At 36.3% G+C, this 20615-nt stretch overlaps 1 protein-coding gene across 2 annotated transcripts in view; it reads right to left on the bottom strand.

Annotated features, from left to right (window-relative positions):
- NUBPL (NUBP iron-sulfur cluster assembly factor, mitochondrial) overlaps positions 1–20615 on the bottom strand; it is a 225792-nt gene that overhangs the window by 136493 nt on the left and 68684 nt on the right. For both annotated transcript variants that reach the window (XM_061159141.1, XM_061159142.1), the window contains exons 5-6: positions 797–836; positions 612–702 (exon numbers count right to left, since the gene is read on the bottom strand). In XM_061159141.1, coding sequence (XP_061015124.1) covers positions 612–702; positions 797–836 — 131 coding nt within the window. The remainder of the gene's footprint in view (positions 1–611; positions 703–796; positions 837–20615) is intronic.

Raw genomic sequence — 20615 nt, 5'->3', positions numbered from 1 at the left:
AAATGTACAGCAACTAAGAAAAAAATGAAATTTATTTCTATAAATAACATAGAGCCCATCTGATATTTTTAGATTATCCAATCAAATGTTCTCTTCCTTAAGGATAAATTAAAGTTGATTGGACAGTTACTATATATATAAATATATAGCCATATGTACTCAGAGTAAAATAAAATTTCATTTTCTTCTGAAGCAATTTTAAATCATAAACACAGTGGTTTAAATAATTTTTTCTACATTTGAGGAATTTCTACAATGCCCTTGTAACTCAATATGGCCACAATGAAATTAACCATAAATCTAAAGAAGACAGATTACTTATAAAATAGACATCCTCATTGTACTGCAGACTCAACAGAGTCTGAAGAGAGAAACAGAACAATATAAAATAAGACATTAGAGATTAGCACTAATAAGCAATGGGAAAGATTCAATCACATGACAGTGGAATTTGGTCTTGGCGCCACATAACTCATTATAAACTCAGTCTATCACCTGGATTCTTTTGCAAAACACCTCAAACATGACTGGAAACTTTAATGACCCCTCAATCAGCAAATATTTACCACAGTGTACCCATAATAAAATTCTACTTAAAGCAATTTTATTACCTGCCTCAACAGTTTCTCAATGGCTGACATTACCATAAGACCTCTCCAAACAAGGGGGGCAGTCTCTTCAACCAGGAAGCCCATGGACATACTGCAGAAGGAAACCAAAAATACAACTAAATTACATAAGGTAAACAATATTATTCTGAAAACTAACATAAAGTAAAAAAAAAAAATATGCTCACCAAGCAATACCATAATTCAAAAGAGGCCGCATTAAGTTGCCTGAAATAGAAAAAAACATCTTTTAGAAGAGTAAGTCACTATACATAAATATAATCATCAACGAGTGTCAAGTTAAAAATATAACTAAGCATTGGAAGAAAAGCTATGATGAACCTAGACAGTGTATTAAAAAGCAGAGACATCACTGTGCTCACAAAGGTCCGTATAGTCAAAGCTATGGTTTTTCCAGCAGTCATGAATGGATGTGAGATTTGAACCATAAAGAACGCTGAGTGCCAAAGAATTGATACTTTCAACTGTGGTGCTGAAGAAGACTCTTGAGGGTCCTATGGACTGTAAGATCAAACCAGTCAATCTTAAAGGAAATCAACCCTGAATATTCACTGGAAGGACTGACACTGAAGATGAAGCTCCAATACTTTGGCCACTTGATGTGAAAAGCTGACTCATTAGAAAATACCCTGATGCTGGGAAAGATTGAGGGCAGGAGAAGAATGAAGTGACAGGATGAGATAGCTGGATGGCATCAATGACTCGATGGACATGAGTCTGAGCAAACTCTAGGAGAGAGTGAAGGACAGGAAAGCCTGGTGTGCTGCAGTCCATGGGGTCCCGAAGAGTCAGACAGGACTTAGCAACTGGAAAACAACAAAACTACTCATATTGCTACTGGTAAATTAATACACCTCAATTTGCAAACATCATACCAAGCATACAACTAACACACCCAACAGATGCAACATCTAAAAACAGGTGTGATATAGTTTCAGAAACACTTCATCTATAATTTTCAGGTGTTCTAAAAAATAGCCTCAATAAGTAATTCTGTCCATCAATGTCTTACTTCAAATCTCAACATAATACAAGCCAAATGTGAAAAACCCAAAGCAACATAGTACTCAAGAATACAAGACTGAATGTTTCTCCTCTAGGATCAGGAGTAAGACAAAGGATGCCCACTTTTGCCACTACTACTCAACATAATACTGAAAGTTACAGCCAGAGCAATGAGGCGAGACAAAGAAATAAATAGCATCCAAACTGCAAAGGAGGAAGTAAAGTTTCCTCATTTCACAGATATTATGATCTTATATATAAGACCCTAAAGATTCCACAAAGAAAACTATTGGAGCTAATAAGTAAATCTAGTAGAAGATACAAAGTTAAAATTAAAAAATCACATTATTTCTTACACACGTAACAATTTAAAAAGGAAATTATGAAAATCCCATTTATAACAGCATCAAAAAGAATAAATACTTTGGAATTAACTTAATCAAGGAGATAAAAGACTTGTTAAATTAAAACTATAAAATATTGCTGAAAGAAATTAAAGAAGACAAAAATAAAAACACATCCCATGTTCATCAGCTGGAAGACTTAACATTAAGATGGCAATATTACCCAAAGTCACCTACAGATTCAATGCAATCCTTATCAAAATGCCTTTAACATTTTTTGCAGAAATAAATCCATCCTAATATTCAGATGGAATCTCAAGGGATCCCCAATACGAAAATCAATTTTGAAAAACAAGAACACAGCTTGAGGACTGACACTTCCTTATTTCAAAACTTACTACACAGATACAGCAATCAAAACAGTGGGGTACTGGCATAAAGGCAGACATATAAACCAATGGAATAGAATAGAGACTCCAAAAATATACTCTCACTTACATAGTCAAACGATTTTTTCACAAGGAGACCAAAATCATTCAATGGGAGAAAAGCTGTGAAAATTGGGATATCCAAATGCAAAAGAATGAAGTTGGACCATTACCTAACACAAAAAATGAACTCAAAATGGGTCAAAGCCCTAAATGGAAGAGCTATTAATTATAAAGCTCTTAGAAAACATGGGCAAGAGTTTCATGCCATTGGATTTGGTGAGGCTTTCTTGGATACAACACCCAACGAGGGCGACAAAAGAAACAACAGACAAACTGGAGTTCATGAAAGTTTGTAAATGTTGTGCATCGAGAGAAAATATCAACAGGGTGAAAAGGCAACCCACAAAATTGGAGAAAATATTTGTAAATCATTTATTTTATAGAGATTAATACCCAGAACATAGAGAAAATTCTTAAAACTCAATAAAACAACAAAATTAAAAAATGGCAAAGAACCCCCAAAAAAAAAAAAAAAATGGCAAAGGAAGTGAATAGACATTTCTTCAAGGAAGATCTACAAATGGACAATAAACACATGAAAAAATGTTCAACATCACTGACTGTTATTAAAATGTGAATCAAAATTACAATGAGAGATCACCTCACAGTATTAGAATGGCTGCCATCAAAATATAAAAAATAAAAACCTACAGGAAATAACAACAATTGGCAAGAATACAGACAAATGGGAACGCTTGTGCACTATTCACAGGAACGTAAAATGGAAATGCTACAGAAAATAATATGAGTTCCTCAAAAAATTAAAATAGAATTACCATACAATCCAGGAATTCTACTTCCTAGTATATACCCAAAAAGAATTAAAAGCAGGGACTCAGTGTCCTGAAGAGATTTTTGTACACTTGTGTTCATAGCAACAGTATTCACAATAGTTAAAATGTGGAAACAAACCAAGTGCCCATTAATGAATGAATGCATAAGCTAAATGCGCTATAGGTATACAATGGAATATTATTCAGCCTCAAAAAAGGAAGAAAATTCTGACATATGCCACAAGGATGAATCATGAGAACATTATGCTGAGTAAAGTAAGTTTGCCACAAAAAAGGGAAATACTGTATGATTCCTCTTAAACGAGATACTGAAAGTAGTCGAAATGATAGAAAGTAGAATGATGGTTGACAAAGGCATGGGGAAGTGGTAATAGAGAGCTACTGTTTAGTGGGCAGAGTGTTTCAGTTTTACAAGATGAAAAGAACTATGGAGATAGTTGGTGGTGATGGTTGAACAATATTATAAATATATTTAATATCACTGAATTGCAGTGTTAGAGAAGACTCTTGAAAGTCCCTTGGACTGCAAGGAGATCCAACCAGTCCATCCTAAAGGAAATCAGTCCTGAATATTCATTGGAAGGACGGATGCTGAAGCTGAAGCTCCAATACTTTGGCCACCTGATGCGAAGAGCTGACTCATTGGAAAAGACCCTGATGCTGGGAAAGATTGAAGGCAGGAGGAGAAGGGGACGACAGAGGACGAGATGGCTGGATGGCATCACCGACTCAACAGACATGAGTTTGAGCAAGCTCCGGGACATGAAGATGGACAGGGAAGCCTGGCGTGCTTCAGTCGATAGGGTCACAGAGTCGGACACGACGGAGTGACTGAACAATGTACACTTAAAAATGGTTAAGAGGGTAAATTTTAAGTTATGTGGTTTTTACCACAATAAAAGAAAGAAAAAAAAAACTTGACTTTCTAATCTGAGACAAGAAATTGTATTAATCCCAAGAGAAAACCAATGTACTACTTATGCTCACAACAAAACAAAGAAAATACACTTCATGTGGCAAAAGACTATTATATAGTTTCTTTTATCAAACCATCTGTGCAGTCATGCCTTCAGTCATTCTTGCTACCATATCCTACTTCTTCACCATAACAAAGTATATAAGAAGCCCTCTTACCTTATATACCTTAGACAAGTACTGGGCTAAAAGTTTAGGACAAAATCATAAAAATCTAGCAGAACTACATTTTCAGATTTTATCATATAGTCTTCAGTTCTTTCTCTTCTTTAAAGAGGTTGAAATTTAAAATAATGTATAAAACATATAGGCATGGTTTATGTAAGAAATTCATTATTGAACTCTATTTATTGGATCCCTACACAAAGAAAAGGGCTTCCCTGATAGCTCAGCTGGTAAAGAATCCGCCTGCAATATGGGAGACCTGGGTTCGATTCCTGGGTTGGGAAGATTCCCTGGAGAAGGGAAAGGCTACCCACTCCAGTATTTTGGCCTGGAGAATTCCATGACCTGTATAGTCCATGGGGTCGCAAGGAGTCGGACACAACTGAGCGACTTTACTTCACACAAAGAAAAAGCTGTGGCCCTTCATTAAAAGAATGGTGAGTAAGAATGCATTTTACTGTTCCAAGCTAAAATGTTTAAGAATGCATATATTTCTTTACGGCTTCCCTCTATAACTTCTGACTAAACTAACAAGCTCAATCTTCCCCATAGCTAATTTGGTAATAGGACTCTTTCCCACATAACTTCATCAATTCTTTCCAAAGCATCCAAGTTACATTTTCAGAGTAACAACTTTCTTTCATTCTGCTTTGGACTTCATTCTACTTTCTGTTTTCTTCAATAACATATGCATAATGATTAAAGAGTCAAGTAGTACAATAAAAACTATCACTAAATGTCAATAATCCCCAACTCTCTATTACTCTCCAGAGCCAAGAACTCTTAACTTTTTTGTTGTTGCTGTTTCTTGTTTTCTAATTTATGTTATTTATTTTTAATTGGAGGGTAATTGCTTTACAACAGTGTGCTGGTTTCTGCCGTACCACAGGTATACATACGTCCCCTCCCTCTTGAACCTCCCCTTCCACCTCCCAACCCACCCCACCAGCTCTAGGCGGTCACAGCGCACCGGGTATGAACTCTCTGCATCATATAGTGAATACCCACTGGCTACCTAGATTACATACGGTAATTTATGTCTCAATGCTACTTTTTCAATTCACCCCACCAACCTAAACAAACATTTCTGCAAAGACATATAGATGGTTAATTCACTGACTTTTTAAACTTCTTATGATTAATTAATCCTACACTTACAGAAAGCTGCAAATATAGCCAAAGTCCTCATATGCCCTTCACCTAGCTTTCCCTAATGTTAATAATTTATATAACCATAGTGCAGTTAGTAACAACCAGAAAATTAATATTGATACTATACAATTAGCTAATCTACCAAACCAAAAGTCTGACAGTTTTTAGTTATGACATATTATTTAGCTCTTTTCCACAAACACTGACACACTTTTCATGCACCTATCTTCCCAATGCAATTATATCACACAATTTTTATTATATAAATCATGTAAATGTTAGTAACAGCTGAGCAATACAACACACAATATTATTTTTCCTTTATCTCTCTGAACTGATAAGATCTTTGTGCAGAATGTGTATATGCGTTTCCTTCATTTTCTGTGTATTTATTAGCTACTTGTTCCTAAACTATTTTCCAGTTGCACAAGTATCAAATTCATTAATCAAATGCACTAGGTATTTGAGTTCATCATCTTGCACTAGGCTCTGTTGAATCCTTTATAATGTCTTTTGAATAACAGAAGTTCTTTTTATGTAATCAAACTAACCGATTTTTTTCTATTATACTCTATCCTTTTTGGGTCTTCTTTAAGAAAGCCTTTAGTAATACAGTCATTGAGACAGTCTCATATTATCTTCTGAACCTCCACGGCTTTGAATTTCACATCTAAGTCACTAGTGCAAGTGAAGTCGCTCAGTCGTGTCCGACTCCGCAACCCCATGAACTGTAGCCCACCAGGCTCCTCCATCCATGGGATTTTCCAGGCAAAAGTACTGGAGTGGGTTGCCATTTCCTTCTCCAGGGGATCTTCCCAACCCAGTGTTGAACCTGGGTCTCCCACATCGCAGGCAGATGCTTTACAATCTGAGCCATCTCAGTCATTAAGCCATCTAAAATTAATTTTGGTGTGTAGTGTGAGGATTCACTTTTTTATTTTCATGTGGATAATAAACTGTCCCATCATCAATAATCTGCAGTGCTAGCCTTGTCATAAATCAGGTTTCCATATATGTATAAGTCTGTTTCTGGACTACCTATTCAGTTCTAGTTGTTTATCTGTCTATCCTTGAATCCACACCAAACAGGGCATATGGCTCAGCTTTATAGTAAGTCTTCTTATATATATAGCTCAGCTTTATAGTAAGTCCTCTTATATATATAGCTCAGCTTTATAGTAAGCCCTCGTATGTATATAGCTCAGCTTTACAGTAAGTCCTCTTATATATATAGCTCAGCTTTACAGTAAGTCCTCTTATCTGTCACAGCAAGTCAACCACTATTCTCTTGTCTGTTCATAGACCCTTTGCTCACCTCTATAATACGTAAATTCAACATCACTTTTGACAAGTGGAGTTTTGATTAAATTTGCAAGACTATTAGGAAGACTGAGATTTTTATAAAATTTAGTCTTCCTATCCATGATCATCATTTGTTTTCCATTTATTGACATTTTAAAAAATTTATTTATTTTACTTGGAGGCTAATTACTTTACAATATTGTGGTAGTTTTTGCCATATATTGACATGAATCAGCCATGGGTGTACGTGTGTCCCCCCATCCCAAACCCCACCTCCCACCTCCCTACCCAACCCATCCCTCTGGGTTGTCCCAATGCATCGGCTTTGAGTGCCCTGTTCCATGCATTGAACTTGGACTGGTCATCTATTTCACATATGGTAATATACACGTTTTAATGCTATTCTTTCAAATCATCCCACCCTTGCCTTCTCCCACAGAGTCCAAAAGTCTGTTCTTCACATCTGTGTCTCTTGCTGTCCTGCATATAGGGTCATCGTCACCACCTTTCTATTTCAATAAAATTTAAAAATTTTTTCCACATGAAATTTGTACATTTGCCAGATTTGTTCCCAGGTGTCCTATATTTCTGAAGCTCTTTGTATCTTTTTTGAAACTGAACTTTCTAATTCTTTATTGGTACTAAATAGAAGTTTAATTTTCTCATATATTAATCTTATATCTAACCACCCAATTAAATTTGTGTCCATTTTAATAATTCTTCTATAGATTTAAATTTATTTCTACTTAAATAATGATATTTTCTGCAAATACTGACAGTTTGCTTCTTTTATTTAATTCCTTATTCATCTGTGTTAGCATGTGTTGGAACTTATTTTGCAGGTTGGGAGTGCCTGTATAATGTTAAATAAAGCTGTGATACCAGTCTTTTTCTCTTACTCATAATTTTAAAAGGAATGCTTTTAATAGTGCACCAGTGACTATGATTCTTGCTATATATTTTTTAGAGATACACTGTATCAGGTTAAAGAAAGTTCAGATAATTTTGTCCCTTGTTCGAGAAGAGTTTTGATCATAAATGGTTGCTGGGTTTTGTAGAATGCTTTTTCAGCATCTTTCTGAATTATACTTTTTCTACTTTAATATGCTAAAATAGTAAGCTAAATTAACAAAATTTTACTGATTCTGAATCAAATGTGCTTTTCTGTATTAAATACAATTTAATCATAATATAGTTGCTTTGTATAATGTTGAAATTGGTTTGCCAACATTTGCTTCAGTCTTTTTACATACATCACTTAGGGAGACTGTTCCATAATTTTTCTCTTTTCATCCCAGCTTTCTAAGGATTAACTAGCCTCACAGATAAGCCTCTTAAGTTGTAAAGTATTATATACTTTTCTATTCCATGAGTGAGTTTGTGTAAGATTGGAATTACCAATTTTTTGAGTGTTGGCTTGCTATTTTCATCATAGTAAGATTTTTTACTGATTCCATTTTTTAAAATAACTATAATGATCTACATGTTTTATTTATTTCTTAACCTGTTTTAGTGATACATATTTTTTCAGGAATTTTTTATTTCAGAAAATGTTTAAAACATTTTCTCATAATTAAAACTAATGGTTGCATCTGTCAATTCCCTTCTTTATTTCCAATTTATTTATCAGTTCAGTTCAGTTCAGTTCAATCACTCAGTCATGTCTGACTCTTTGCGACCCCATGAATCACAGCACACCAGGCCTCCCTGTCCATCACCAACTCCCAGAGTTTACACAAACTCATGCCCATAGAGTCGGTGATGCCATCCAGCCATCTCATCCTCTGTTGTCTCCTTCTCCTCCTGCCCCCAACCACTCCCAGCATCAGGGTCTTTTCCAATGAGTCAACTCTTCGCATGAGGTGGCCAAAGTATTGGAGTTTCAGCTTCAGCATCCATCCTTCCAATGAACACCCAGGACTGATCTCCTTTAGGATGGACTGGTTGGATCTCCTTGCAGCCCAAGGGACTCTCAAGAGTCTTCTCCAACACCATAGTTCAAAAGCATCAATTTTTTGGTGCTCAGCTTTCTTCACAGTCCAATGCTCACGTCCATACATGACCACTGGAAAGACCATAGCCTTGACCACATGACCACCAAAGACCACAGCCTTTGTTGGCAAAGTGATGTCTCTACTTTTTAATATGCCATCTAGATTGGTCATCACTTTCCTTCCAAGGAGTATGCGTCTTTTAATTTCATGGCTGCAGTCACCATCTGCAGTGATTTTGGAGCCCAAAAAAATAAAGTCTGACACTGTTTCCACTGTCTCCCCATCTATTTCCCATGAGGTGATGGGACCAGATGCCATGATCTTAGTATTTTGAATCTTAAGCTTTAAGCCAACTTTTCCACTCTCCACTTTCACTTTCATCAAGAGGCTTTTTAGTTCCTCTTTACTCTCTGTCATAAGGGTGGTGTCATCTGCATATCTGAGGTTATTGATATTTCTCCCGGCAATCTTGATTCCAACTTGTGCTTCTTCCAGCCCAGCGTTTCTCATCATGTACTCTGCATATAAGTTAAATAAGCAGGGTGACAATATACAGCTTTGACGTACTCCTTTTCCTATTTGGAACCAGGTTGTTGTTCCATGTCAAGTTCTAACTGTTGCTTCCTGACCTGCATACAGGTTTCTCAAGAGGCAGGTCAGATGGTCTGGTATTCCCATCTCTTGAAGAATTTTCCACAGTTTATTGTGGTCCACACAGTCAAAGGCTTTGGCATAGTCAATAAAGCAGAAATAGATGTTTTTCTGGAACTCTCTTTCTTTTTCGATGATCCAGAGGATATTGGCAATTTGATCTCTGGTTCCTCTGCCTTTTCTAAAATCAGCTTGAACATCTGGAAGTTCTCGGTTCACGTATTGCTGAAGCCTGGCTTGGACAATTTTGAGCATTACTTTACTAGCATGTGAGATGAGTGCAACTGTGCGGTAGTTTGAGCATTCTTTGGGATTGCCTTTGTCAGGGATTGGAATGAAAACTGACCTTTTCCAGTCCCGTGGCCACTGCTGAGTTTTCCAAATTTGCTGGCATATTGAGTGCAGCACTTTCACAGCATCATCTTTCAGGATTTGAAATAGCTCAACTAGAATTCCATCATATACACTAGCTTTGTTTGTAGTGATGCTTTCTAAGGCCCACTTGACTTCACATTCAAGGATGTCCGGCTCTAGGTGAGTGATCACACCATTGTGATTATCTGGATCGTGAAGATCTTTTTTGTACATTTCTTCTGTGTATTCTTGCCACCTCTTCTTAATATCTTCTGCTTCTGTTAGGTCCATACCATTTCTGTCCCTTATTGAGACCATTTTTTTTTATTCAGTTCAGTTCAGTTCAGTCGCTCAGTCGTGTCCGACTCTTTGCAACCCCATGAATCACAGCACGCCAGGCCTCCCCGTCCATCACCAGTTCCCGAAGTTTACTCAAACTCATGCCCATCAAGTCGGTGATGCCATCCAGCCATCTCATCCTCTGTCGTCCCCTTCTCCTCCTGCCCCCAATCCCTCCCAGCATCAGGGTCTTTTCCAATGAGTCAACTCTTCGCATGAGGTGGCCAAAGTACTGGAGTTTCAGCTTCAGCATGAATCCTTCCAATGAACACCCAGGACTGATCTCCTTTAGGATGGACTGGTTGGATCTCCCTGCAGTCCAAGGGACTCTCAAGAGTCTTCTCCAACACCACATTTCAAAAGCATCAATTTTTCGGCGCTCAGCTTTCTTCACAGTCCAACTCTCCCCACCCATACATGACCACTGGAAAAACCATAGCCTTGACCAGACAGACCTCTGTTGGCAAAGTCATGTCTCTGCTTTTTAATATGCTATCTAGGTTGGTCATAACTTTCCTTCCAAGCAGTAAGCGTCTTTTAATTTGCATTTATTTAATTCTACATTACCAGAAAGTTGTCTAAATTATTCTTTTTTTTTTTTTTTTTTTTAGTTCTGTTAGTCCTCTCTACTGTATCTTTGCTTTCAAGTTCATTAATTTTCGCTCTTAATCACTTTATTCCTTCTACTATCTCTGGGTTGACTGCATTATTCTAACTTCTTCAGTTAAATAGTTACCAGATTTATTTTCAACTTCTTCTTTTTAAATATAACATGACTATTTATCTCTAAATATTATTTTAGCACTATTCCATGTTTTCATTTTCATTATTTCTTCTTTCAACCATACGTTATTAATCAACTTAATTTCCAAATGTGTAGCTGTTTTAAGTTACTATTTTGTTATAAACTTCTAAATTAATTGTGTGACAATTAGAGAATGTGGTCTGAATGTATAATCTTTGAAATTCACTGAAACCTGTGTCAGTGGCTAGCACACAGTCAATTTTTGCAAATGTTCCACTTATATTTGAAAAGAAGAGTCTATAGATAGCCATTAGAGGAAGCTTGTTTACAGGTAGCAATTCCTCACTTTCAGTAATACTTTTGCTTTAAAAGTCTTCAAAGTCTATCTTGTCTATTAATATTATACCCACTTTCATTTTGCCTGATTTATCATTTTCCATCCTTTAACTTTTAACCTATATACATTTTTATGTTTTAAGGAGCAACTCTTCTAAATAGCTTTAACCTATCTGGATTTTGCTCTTGCTGTAATTATGGTTTTAGGTTTTGTTTTATCCTGTCTTACAATATTATTATTTTAACTGGAGAATTGCATAATATTAATATTTATATTATTGGTACATTTCAATTCATATCAACTATTCTGTATTGTACTTTCTCTTTGCCTAACTTTTTTGAGGAGTAGCCTTATTTCTTTATTGTGATTCTCTCCCCGATTTCCCCCTTTTAAAATAGAAATCACACGGTCCAGTTCTACTCTTAAACATGTAAACAAACATTTAAAGTATAAAGTTAATCAATACTGCTACCTTTTGCCATCTGAATGCTTAAAATCTAATGATTCTCTCTCCCAGGTCAAATTATATGCTATTGTTTTCCTAAATTTTAGTTCTATCTGGAAACCTCTCAACCATTATCTATCTCTTTAAATAATGCCTCAGTCACATTTTCTCCATTATCTCCTTCTAGGAGGTCTTATTAGACCTATGACAGACCTTTTCATGCTATGTTCCATGCCCTTCAAATTTCTTTATTTTCCCCCAATCTTCTCTATAGGTTACATTCTGAGTATTTTCTTTTCATCTACATTCTAGTTAACTGATTTCTTCTTTAGTTGTGTCTAATCTTTTGTTTTATCTGTCTTTCTCCTCCCCTCCCCTCCTTCTTTGGTTTGCATTCTACCCAAAGACAAGGTCAATATACATCCCTATAACCACCAATGTAAGGAAGAGATATTTCACTGGTCATTTATTAAGGATGTCATCCTTCAGGCATCCCAGCTTTTTACATGATGATTCTCCACTGAAACTTCTTCCCCTCCCTACCACCTAAGGTGCCAAACTTCATCTCCATTCTCTCATACACAGATCTATAAAAATATAGGTCCTAAGCCAACAAGGATCAGCAGGTAATACCTGGGTAGACATCAATCCAATGCTAACCAATACTAATTAGCTCACACTTTCTTATTATTTCTAAGTTCTCAGAAACTCTCTTCCTTTCCTATTACCTCAGGCATGCATTGAAAAGTACTTTTTGTTAAAATCCCATATAATATTTTAAGGTATGCCATTACAGGAAGAGTTTTTCTAAACACTGTCTGCCTACCTGACAACTAAAAGTGGAAAGCTGCTGATTTTTATTCAGTGATCTTATAACCCCCCAAAATATCTTGTAGAACTCTATTTGTCAACTAGTTTTCTACTTGTATCTTTGAATTTTCAAGGTAGACATATTACATCAAATTCATGACAATTCTATCTTTTCCTCTCCATTATTAATAATAGTTACTTCCTTTTCTTGTTTTAGTGCATCGGCTAAAACCTGCAATAGTAATGGCAGCCTCATCTTGTTTTTAATGTAACAGGAAAAAGATTACACTAAAGTAAATTAAGAAAATATGAGTATCATCTATTCCTTTACTCCTCCATTTGAAATATAGATGGTCTGAGTAGTTTGCTCAAAACATGTGAGTGAAGTTCAAACTGGAATTAGAAATTCAAACTAGGTGTTATGGCCTAAATGTTTGCGATTTCTACCCCCTACCTCCACCATCAAAACTTAGGTTGCAAACCTAACCCCCAATCTGATCGTACTAGGAGGCAGGGCCTGTGAGGCAACTAGGTCATGAGAGTGGAGTTCTCATGAATGGGATGAGTGACCTAAAAGAGACCCCAGAGAGTTCTCTGGCCCTTTCTACCATGAGAGCACATAATGAAAAGATCTGTGAATCAGGAGGCAGGTCCTCACCAGACCAAAAGCTGCTGGCACTGTGCTTGTCGACTTCCCAGACTCAAGAACTGTGAGAAATAAATGTCTGTCTACAGCCATACTACCCTGAACACGCCTGATTGCGTCTGATCTCGGAAACTAAGCAGGGTCGGGCCTGGTTAGTACTTTGATGACAGAAATAAATGTCTGTGATATAAGCCACCCAATATATGGTATTTTCGTAACAGTAGCCTGAAGAGACTAAGACATTGGGTCAATCAAAGTCTTTTCACAAAACTGAAAATTAAAATGTCTAACACCATAAACTCAATGAACAAGAGTTTGAGCAAGCTCTGGGAGATGGTGAAGGACACTGGGAAGCCTGGAGAGCTGCAGTCCATGGGGTCGCAGAGAGTCAGACACGACTGAGTGACTGAACAGCAACACGGTAAAGAAACAATCTTTAGTCTACTTTATTAGTATGTTAATTCCTAATCCAGAGAAAATGCATACCTTAAGTATCGCTTGTACTTTAGTGAATAATCAATTATAAACCGAAAGCTCAGCAATGTGAGCAGATTCATCACCATGTTAAATGTTTTTTCCAAAATTTAATTGTAAAAAAGGTAGACTGAAACTCAAACATCTATTGCATACACATTAAAGAAAAAGGCACATCCTTCACTATCTTCTCCTATGTAAGTTGGAGTAAACAAAATTGATACTGCCTAAAAGCATTTTAGTTTAATTAATACGACTACCAAAATATATTGCTGGCACAGGCTGAAGCCATACATTTAAATTAACAGAGAAAGACTCTGAAAAATAACTCACAATTACATGTACAAATTAGCTTTTCTGCCCTACACTTTTATTTAAAGAAAATGCGTACGGCCATTTCCCCACATAAACCTAACAGGAAAACTAACACGGTACTGCTGCAAGCTTGCATAGATACTTTGGAATCCACTGTCCCATGAATAATAGCATTTTGAAGAGACTGTCATTAGCAGAACATACCGTGACACAGATCATTATTTCCCACTTCCTCATATCTTCACAATAGCTCATGCATTTAAGCACAAAAGATTCTTACTGTAAGTCAAACTATCTCAATTGCCACAATGCCACTCACAGAATGAAAGACACACTGCTGTATCCTCCTCATTCTGTTACCACAAAGTTCCATCATTTCTAACAGGTGTGAATTTAATTAACGGATTATATGTCACCAGTGGATTTCAAACAGATTTAGAGACTACTTTCATATTATAAATTAATTGTCAAGCTAGAACAGACACTGTGACCATGTCAAGATTAAAAACTAGATAAAAGGGAAATGGGCATAAGAAAGGCTGTTTTAAACCTTTCTATTAAAGTTGACATCATTAAATGTTCCAAAGATAACTCTGATCTAGAATCAAATCTTTTTCTGTAGCAATCCCACTGTTCATGAATCAGCTAAATAGTAGACATTCCCATTTACTTGGTATTAGCAATAAGCCTGAAAAATCTGTACCTTCTACTCTGTCCCTTAGCTCCAAAAATAAAGTATTTTAAACACAGTTGAATGCCAAGGTCAGGAATATATGTCTTGAAAAAAATTATAGTTTGATATCATATAATTAAAGGTATTAAATCCATTTTTAAAATGCAGACAGAGTGCAGCCAAGAATATAGAACCTCATCTTGTGAATTTTAAGAAGTATTTAAACATAGAATCAAGTAAATAATAAAACAGTTTTATAAAAACAAGCCTTTACCCACATATTAATGAGAAGACACTCAAAGGTATAAGAACCTTCAAAAAGTAAGAAAGGACTGCCAGTGCAAATCTTACAATTTCACTTTCTCACCATCCACTTTTGTATTCCTTCTTTTCTTTCTAAAACAAATAACCTTTCTTAGGAGAAATTAGATGCAAGGAGTTGTATCCACTATTGTTCTTTCAGGAGAACTTCAAGTGGTTTGGTGACACAAAGTAGTCCCACCAATTAATAGTGCCTAGGAAAGGTTTCAAATACCTACTAGCTTACCTAGAAGAAAAGAAGAATATGTGCAAACCTGGATGGCCCAAAAGTAATAATACTGTACATATTAATAGAAGGGGAAAGGAAAGAGATCTAGAATATTAGAGAAGGGAGCAAAAAGTATGAACACAAAGCAAATTCTTCAATGCTTTGATTGTATACTTATTAATCATGGAGAAGGAAATGGCAATCCACTCCAGTGTTCTTGCCTGGGAAATCCCATGGACAGAGGAGCCTGGTGGGCTACAGTCCATGGGGTCACAAAGAGTCAGACACACTGAGCAACTAATACACCTATTAATCAACATTACAATTGCATTTATCTTCAGCATACTTTTCATTTTTGTACCACCTTAGAACCGTACTATACCATCCCAGGAATCCACTCATCTAAGAACTGAAAGCCATTCAAGCAAATCTTTCTCAAAATCTAACCCTTTTCCCAATTAAAATGCTGCCTCTTTCTTTTCCAACCCATTCCTTCCCTCAATTTAAAGCTCTCATTTTCTCAAGTGGGGGGGTTCCCCTTAGGAAAAGAATCTGATATGAGTAAGCCACATTGAGAACTTAAGTTTTGTAAAGGATATAAATATTTTTTAAATAGAAGCTGCTCTCTAGAATAATATAAATAAGATGATATATAAAGAGATATTTTGGAGGAAGGATTACTATCTCAAATTCTTATCAATCTAAAGCAATGATTTTCTGACTTTCTTCATTTAGTTAGTGTGTGTGTGTGTGTGTGTGTGTGTGTGTGTGTGTGTGTGTGTGTGCTCGCTCACTCAGTTGTGTCCAACTCTTCCTTCCCCGTGGACTGCAGCCTATCAGGCTCCTCTGTCCATGGACTTTTCCAGGCAAGAATACTGCAGCAGGTTGCCATTTCCTCCTCCAGGGGATCTTCCCAATCCAGGGACTGAACCCACATCTCTTGCGTCTCCTGCACTGGCAGGCAGATTCTTTACCACTGCACCACCTAACTACGTAGCAAATATTTACTGAGTAACTAGAAATACAGGGACAAACTTGGCATCCTACATCTGAATCTTGTCAATTTACACTGCAGAGTTTAACAAGAAGAAGTGAAAGGAGGAATAGAAAAAAATAGGTGATAACAGGATTATAGGTAAGGATGATAAATACTTGTTTCACATACTCCAACAACCCATATACCACAATTCCTGGCCTCCAGCCTACTTTACACCTGCTTTGGCATCACTAATTGAGCACTAACTGATCACATTTTTTCTTGCTGCAACCAGATATAGATCAGAATTTTTTCAACATTTTGTTCCAGATAACCAGTTAGTATTTAAGTTGAAAACTATGTGTTATCTCCAAGATAATGGAGTAGTCAGGCATCTATGAAGGAAAAATTTTTTAAGATGACAGAAGGAACCACTCACATTCAGTGTAGAAGAATAACAAAAATAGCAGGTATGTGTCATACAGCACTGAATAGACACTTTACAGATACCATAGTTCACTGAATCCTTATAACAATCCTACGAGGCAGGACTATTTCCATTCTACAGCTGAGGAAAGTGGAAGGCTATCCCAGTCTCTAATCCCTTTCTTGCGTGGCAGCCTCCAAACCAGCTCTCCATAGCCATCCCCTCTTCTAATCTCCTCCAGTATCGAACACTTAACAAATGGGTGGGAGGCATGGAGAGAGTGACATGGAAACATACATTACGATATGCAGGATAAACAGCCAATGGGAATTTGCCATATGACTCAGTGAACTCAAACCACGGCTCTAGGATGGGGTGGGAGGTGGGAGGGACGTTCAAGAAGAAGAGGACATAGGTATACCCATGGCCAATTCATGTTGACGTTTGGCAGAAACCATCACAATATTGTGAAGTAATTTTCCTCCAGTTAAAAGTAAACAAATTTATTTTTTTTAAATGTTACCCTATATGATTATTTTTCTTTTTCATGCCTCTTTCTTACCTCTCCAACCAGTAACATATTCTTCTTGTTCAGTATAGCTGGTACTCAAAACTACATGTTGACATAATGGCCAAAACAGTTTTGTAAATAGATAAAACAGTCAAAAGTAAACAGATGTAAAGTAAACTTGCACACCCTATATTTGGTCACTCAGGCATTTTCAGTACAGTAAAATATTATTACCATTATTTATTATTATTATTAGTTTCTTTTTAAGTTGTAGCATGTGAACACTTCATTGTGGCATGTGGTATCTAGTTCCCCCAACCACGTATTGAATCTGGGCCCCCTGCTTTGAGACTGCAAAGTCCCAGCCACTGGACCACTAGGGAAAGCCCCAGGAAAGCCAATTTATTATAAGAAATTAGCCACTTCTAGCTGTAGCCTTGAAAAGTTTCCTTCATATGACACATGAAGTATTTATATGTCATACTTCTTATAACATAGTCTAGGATCAGAAAACTAAATTGCCCAAAGATAAACAGCTAGCAATGAAACAAGTAAGGATTTGAGTCTAGGCTTGTTTCATACTAAGACTCATATCCTTAGCACACACATCTCCAAAGAAGCAGAAGGTTTAATTAAGGTCATGCCAACATACATGAGATCAGAAGATAACACACAAGAGTAGCAAATATAGAAGCATGTTTTCTCTCTATTGCTTGATGATGCCCAGACGAGTTTCCAGAAATGATTTACCTCTGAAAGACCAAGTTATTCTATAATTAATGTGTATCATCTTTTAAGCCAACAGAAAAGTCTTAACTAGGGTTACGGCTGTAAAATTATAATTGACTATGTTGGTTATTTTAATTTATCTTCTATCTTTTATATAAATTTCTATAATCCCTATCTTTCTGTTTATATGGTGACATTTCCAGCCTTCTTATCAAATTTATATGACATATAAAACTGGCTTTATTAACCCACCGAGCTTTTAAAAATCTCAAATTCATTTTTGAGCAGCTACAGCAAGCTCCAAGTACAGGGGATTCAGAAGCTGGAATTTGAAACATACTAGCAATACATGCCGACAAGGCAAAATAAGAGAATTTAGCAGCAAAAAGGCAATGGCACCTCACTCCAGTACTCTTGCCTGGAAAATCCCATGGATGGAGGAGCCTGGTAGGCTGCGGTCCATGGGGTTGCTAAGAGTGGGACATGACTGAGCAACTTCACTTTCACTTTTCACTTTCACACATTGGAGAGGGAAATGGCAACCCACTCCAGCGTTCTTGCCTGGAGAATCCCAGGGAGCGGGGAGCCTGGTGGGCTGCCGTCTATGGGATCACACAGAGTCGGACACGACTGAAGCGACTTAGCAGCAGTAGCAGCAGCAGCAAATTAGCAAAACAGGAGTGACATTCTGGGACAAAAGCTACCTTAGCCATATGACAAGGGCTTAACACAAAACTGAGCTTCATACAGTAACTAAAATACCTATTGATGTGTATACTGTGAAGCAACAAAACATAAAAAAGTTAGACAAAATTATGACTGCCAACATTTTAAAAACACAAGAATACAAAATACAATAGAGAAAATAAGTAGATGTACAGCCAAAGACAAAACTCTGGTTACAGTGCACTCTTTACACCAGTGTGGTTAAAACGATACATTAAACTCAAGTTAAGAGGAAAGGAAAAGATACAAGGCATAAAAATGAAAAACCATCTTAAGAAGACTACTGAAAAAAAAAAAAGACTTAACATGACAGCAACAAAAATAAGCCATAATAAAGATATACCTAAAAATGTTAATCTTTCAGTTGTGTTCAACTCTTTGCGATCCCGTAGACTACAGTCCGACAAACTCCTCAGTCCATAGAATTCTCCAGGCAATAATATTGGAATGGGTAGCCATTCACTACTACAGGGGATCTTCCCCAACCAGGGATCAAACCTGGGTCTCCTGCATTGCATTCTTTACCATTTGAGCCACCAAGAAAGCCCAAAGGTATAGCTAAGAAATGTAAATAAACATAAATTACAATAAAAACATTAAGAACTAGGAAATAAAAGAAATAATACATTTAAAAATACTCAGAGGCAAACTCCTTTCAATAAGCATTTTGCATATACAATAAAAGCCTTAACATTACCCATTAAGTTATACTAGATATCTGGGAACTTATATGAATGGTCCATATATCAGAGTATATAGATAAGAAAACAGAAGAAAAAAAAAAAAAAAGGATTAACAGGAAGCAGAGTCACTAATGCCTGTGACCCCACAGTAATCTGAAAACTATCCAGAAAGGTAATGAAACTTTGCAGTGTTAGATAAGTTTTTTATTTTGGTTATGGGCTACCATTAAAGCATTTATAAAATAGTAACTGATTTAAAAATTCTATTCTCTGCCATTTAAAATTATAGGCAATTAGCTTAAATAAAAGTTGTAACCCTACAAAAGACTAAATATAAATTACATTTCTGTAAAAATGATTTTTATTTTAAGGTATCAATGAACACTCACCACTTAAAGAGATTTCTTTCCATTCACACTCTCATTCAACATATTAGTGAGCATCTACCATATACCAAGGGCCTTCCCTGGTTGCTCAGTGGTAAAGAATCCACTTGCCAATGCAGGAGACACAGGTTGGGAAGATCCTCTGGAGAAAGAAATGGCAAACCATTCCAGTATCCCTGCCTGGCAAATCCCATGGACAGAGGAGTGTGGCATATAGTCCAATGGGTCACAAAAGAGTTGGACACGAAACTGATTGAGGCTCCTAACAGCAAAGAGCTAAACTTGTCAAAGTCTCATGAAAGATATGCAAATATTAAAGCAATTATTTACTCCCCCTTGACAATATAAAATGTACACTTAAAAGCATTAAAAAAAATAATGTCAGCAGTCTCAACTCCAGGTGCATAGCATGTTACCTCCTCATTATCTCCAATTATACAGTTAGGTAAATTAAGTTGTCTAAAATATTTAAAACTATATTTAGAAATCAGATAAACCTGACACTCTCAAACCTTACAAATGCCTGACAGGGTAGCCTTACAAACTATCAAAATCACTCTAAATACCCAAGCGACTCTTGTAAATTTAATAAACAGAAATAATAAATGAAATAAATCCAAGTATCTTGAATGCTCTAACACTTTAGAAATTTAACCAAATTATTTTAAATTTTTCAAGTTAAAATCTTCCTAAATGTGCTGTAGCAGCAAACTGGGGGGGGAAAAAAAAAAAAAATCTGGTTCCTAAACAAACACCTTGTGGAATAAAACTGTCTTATCAACCCTGTATGGATTGCATGCAAATTCTTATGTGAAAGAGAAATAAACTACCTTGTTTAAGCCAATATTGTGCTGTGTTTCCTTTCACCCACAATAAAAAATAATACAAATTAATACATGTTTAATATCAATGAAACATTTCAAATTAAAATTACAAAGCTAACATGAGATTCTCTAATATGTTTAATTCTCTTAAATGCTTCAAAAACCTTTAAAAACAAATACACAT

This window comes from Dama dama, chromosome 13, assembly GCF_033118175.1.
Source record: "Dama dama isolate Ldn47 chromosome 13, ASM3311817v1, whole genome shotgun sequence".
Lineage (NCBI taxonomy): Eukaryota > Metazoa > Chordata > Mammalia > Artiodactyla > Cervidae > Dama > Dama dama.
This window is presented reverse-complemented; position numbering and strand designations above follow the sequence as displayed.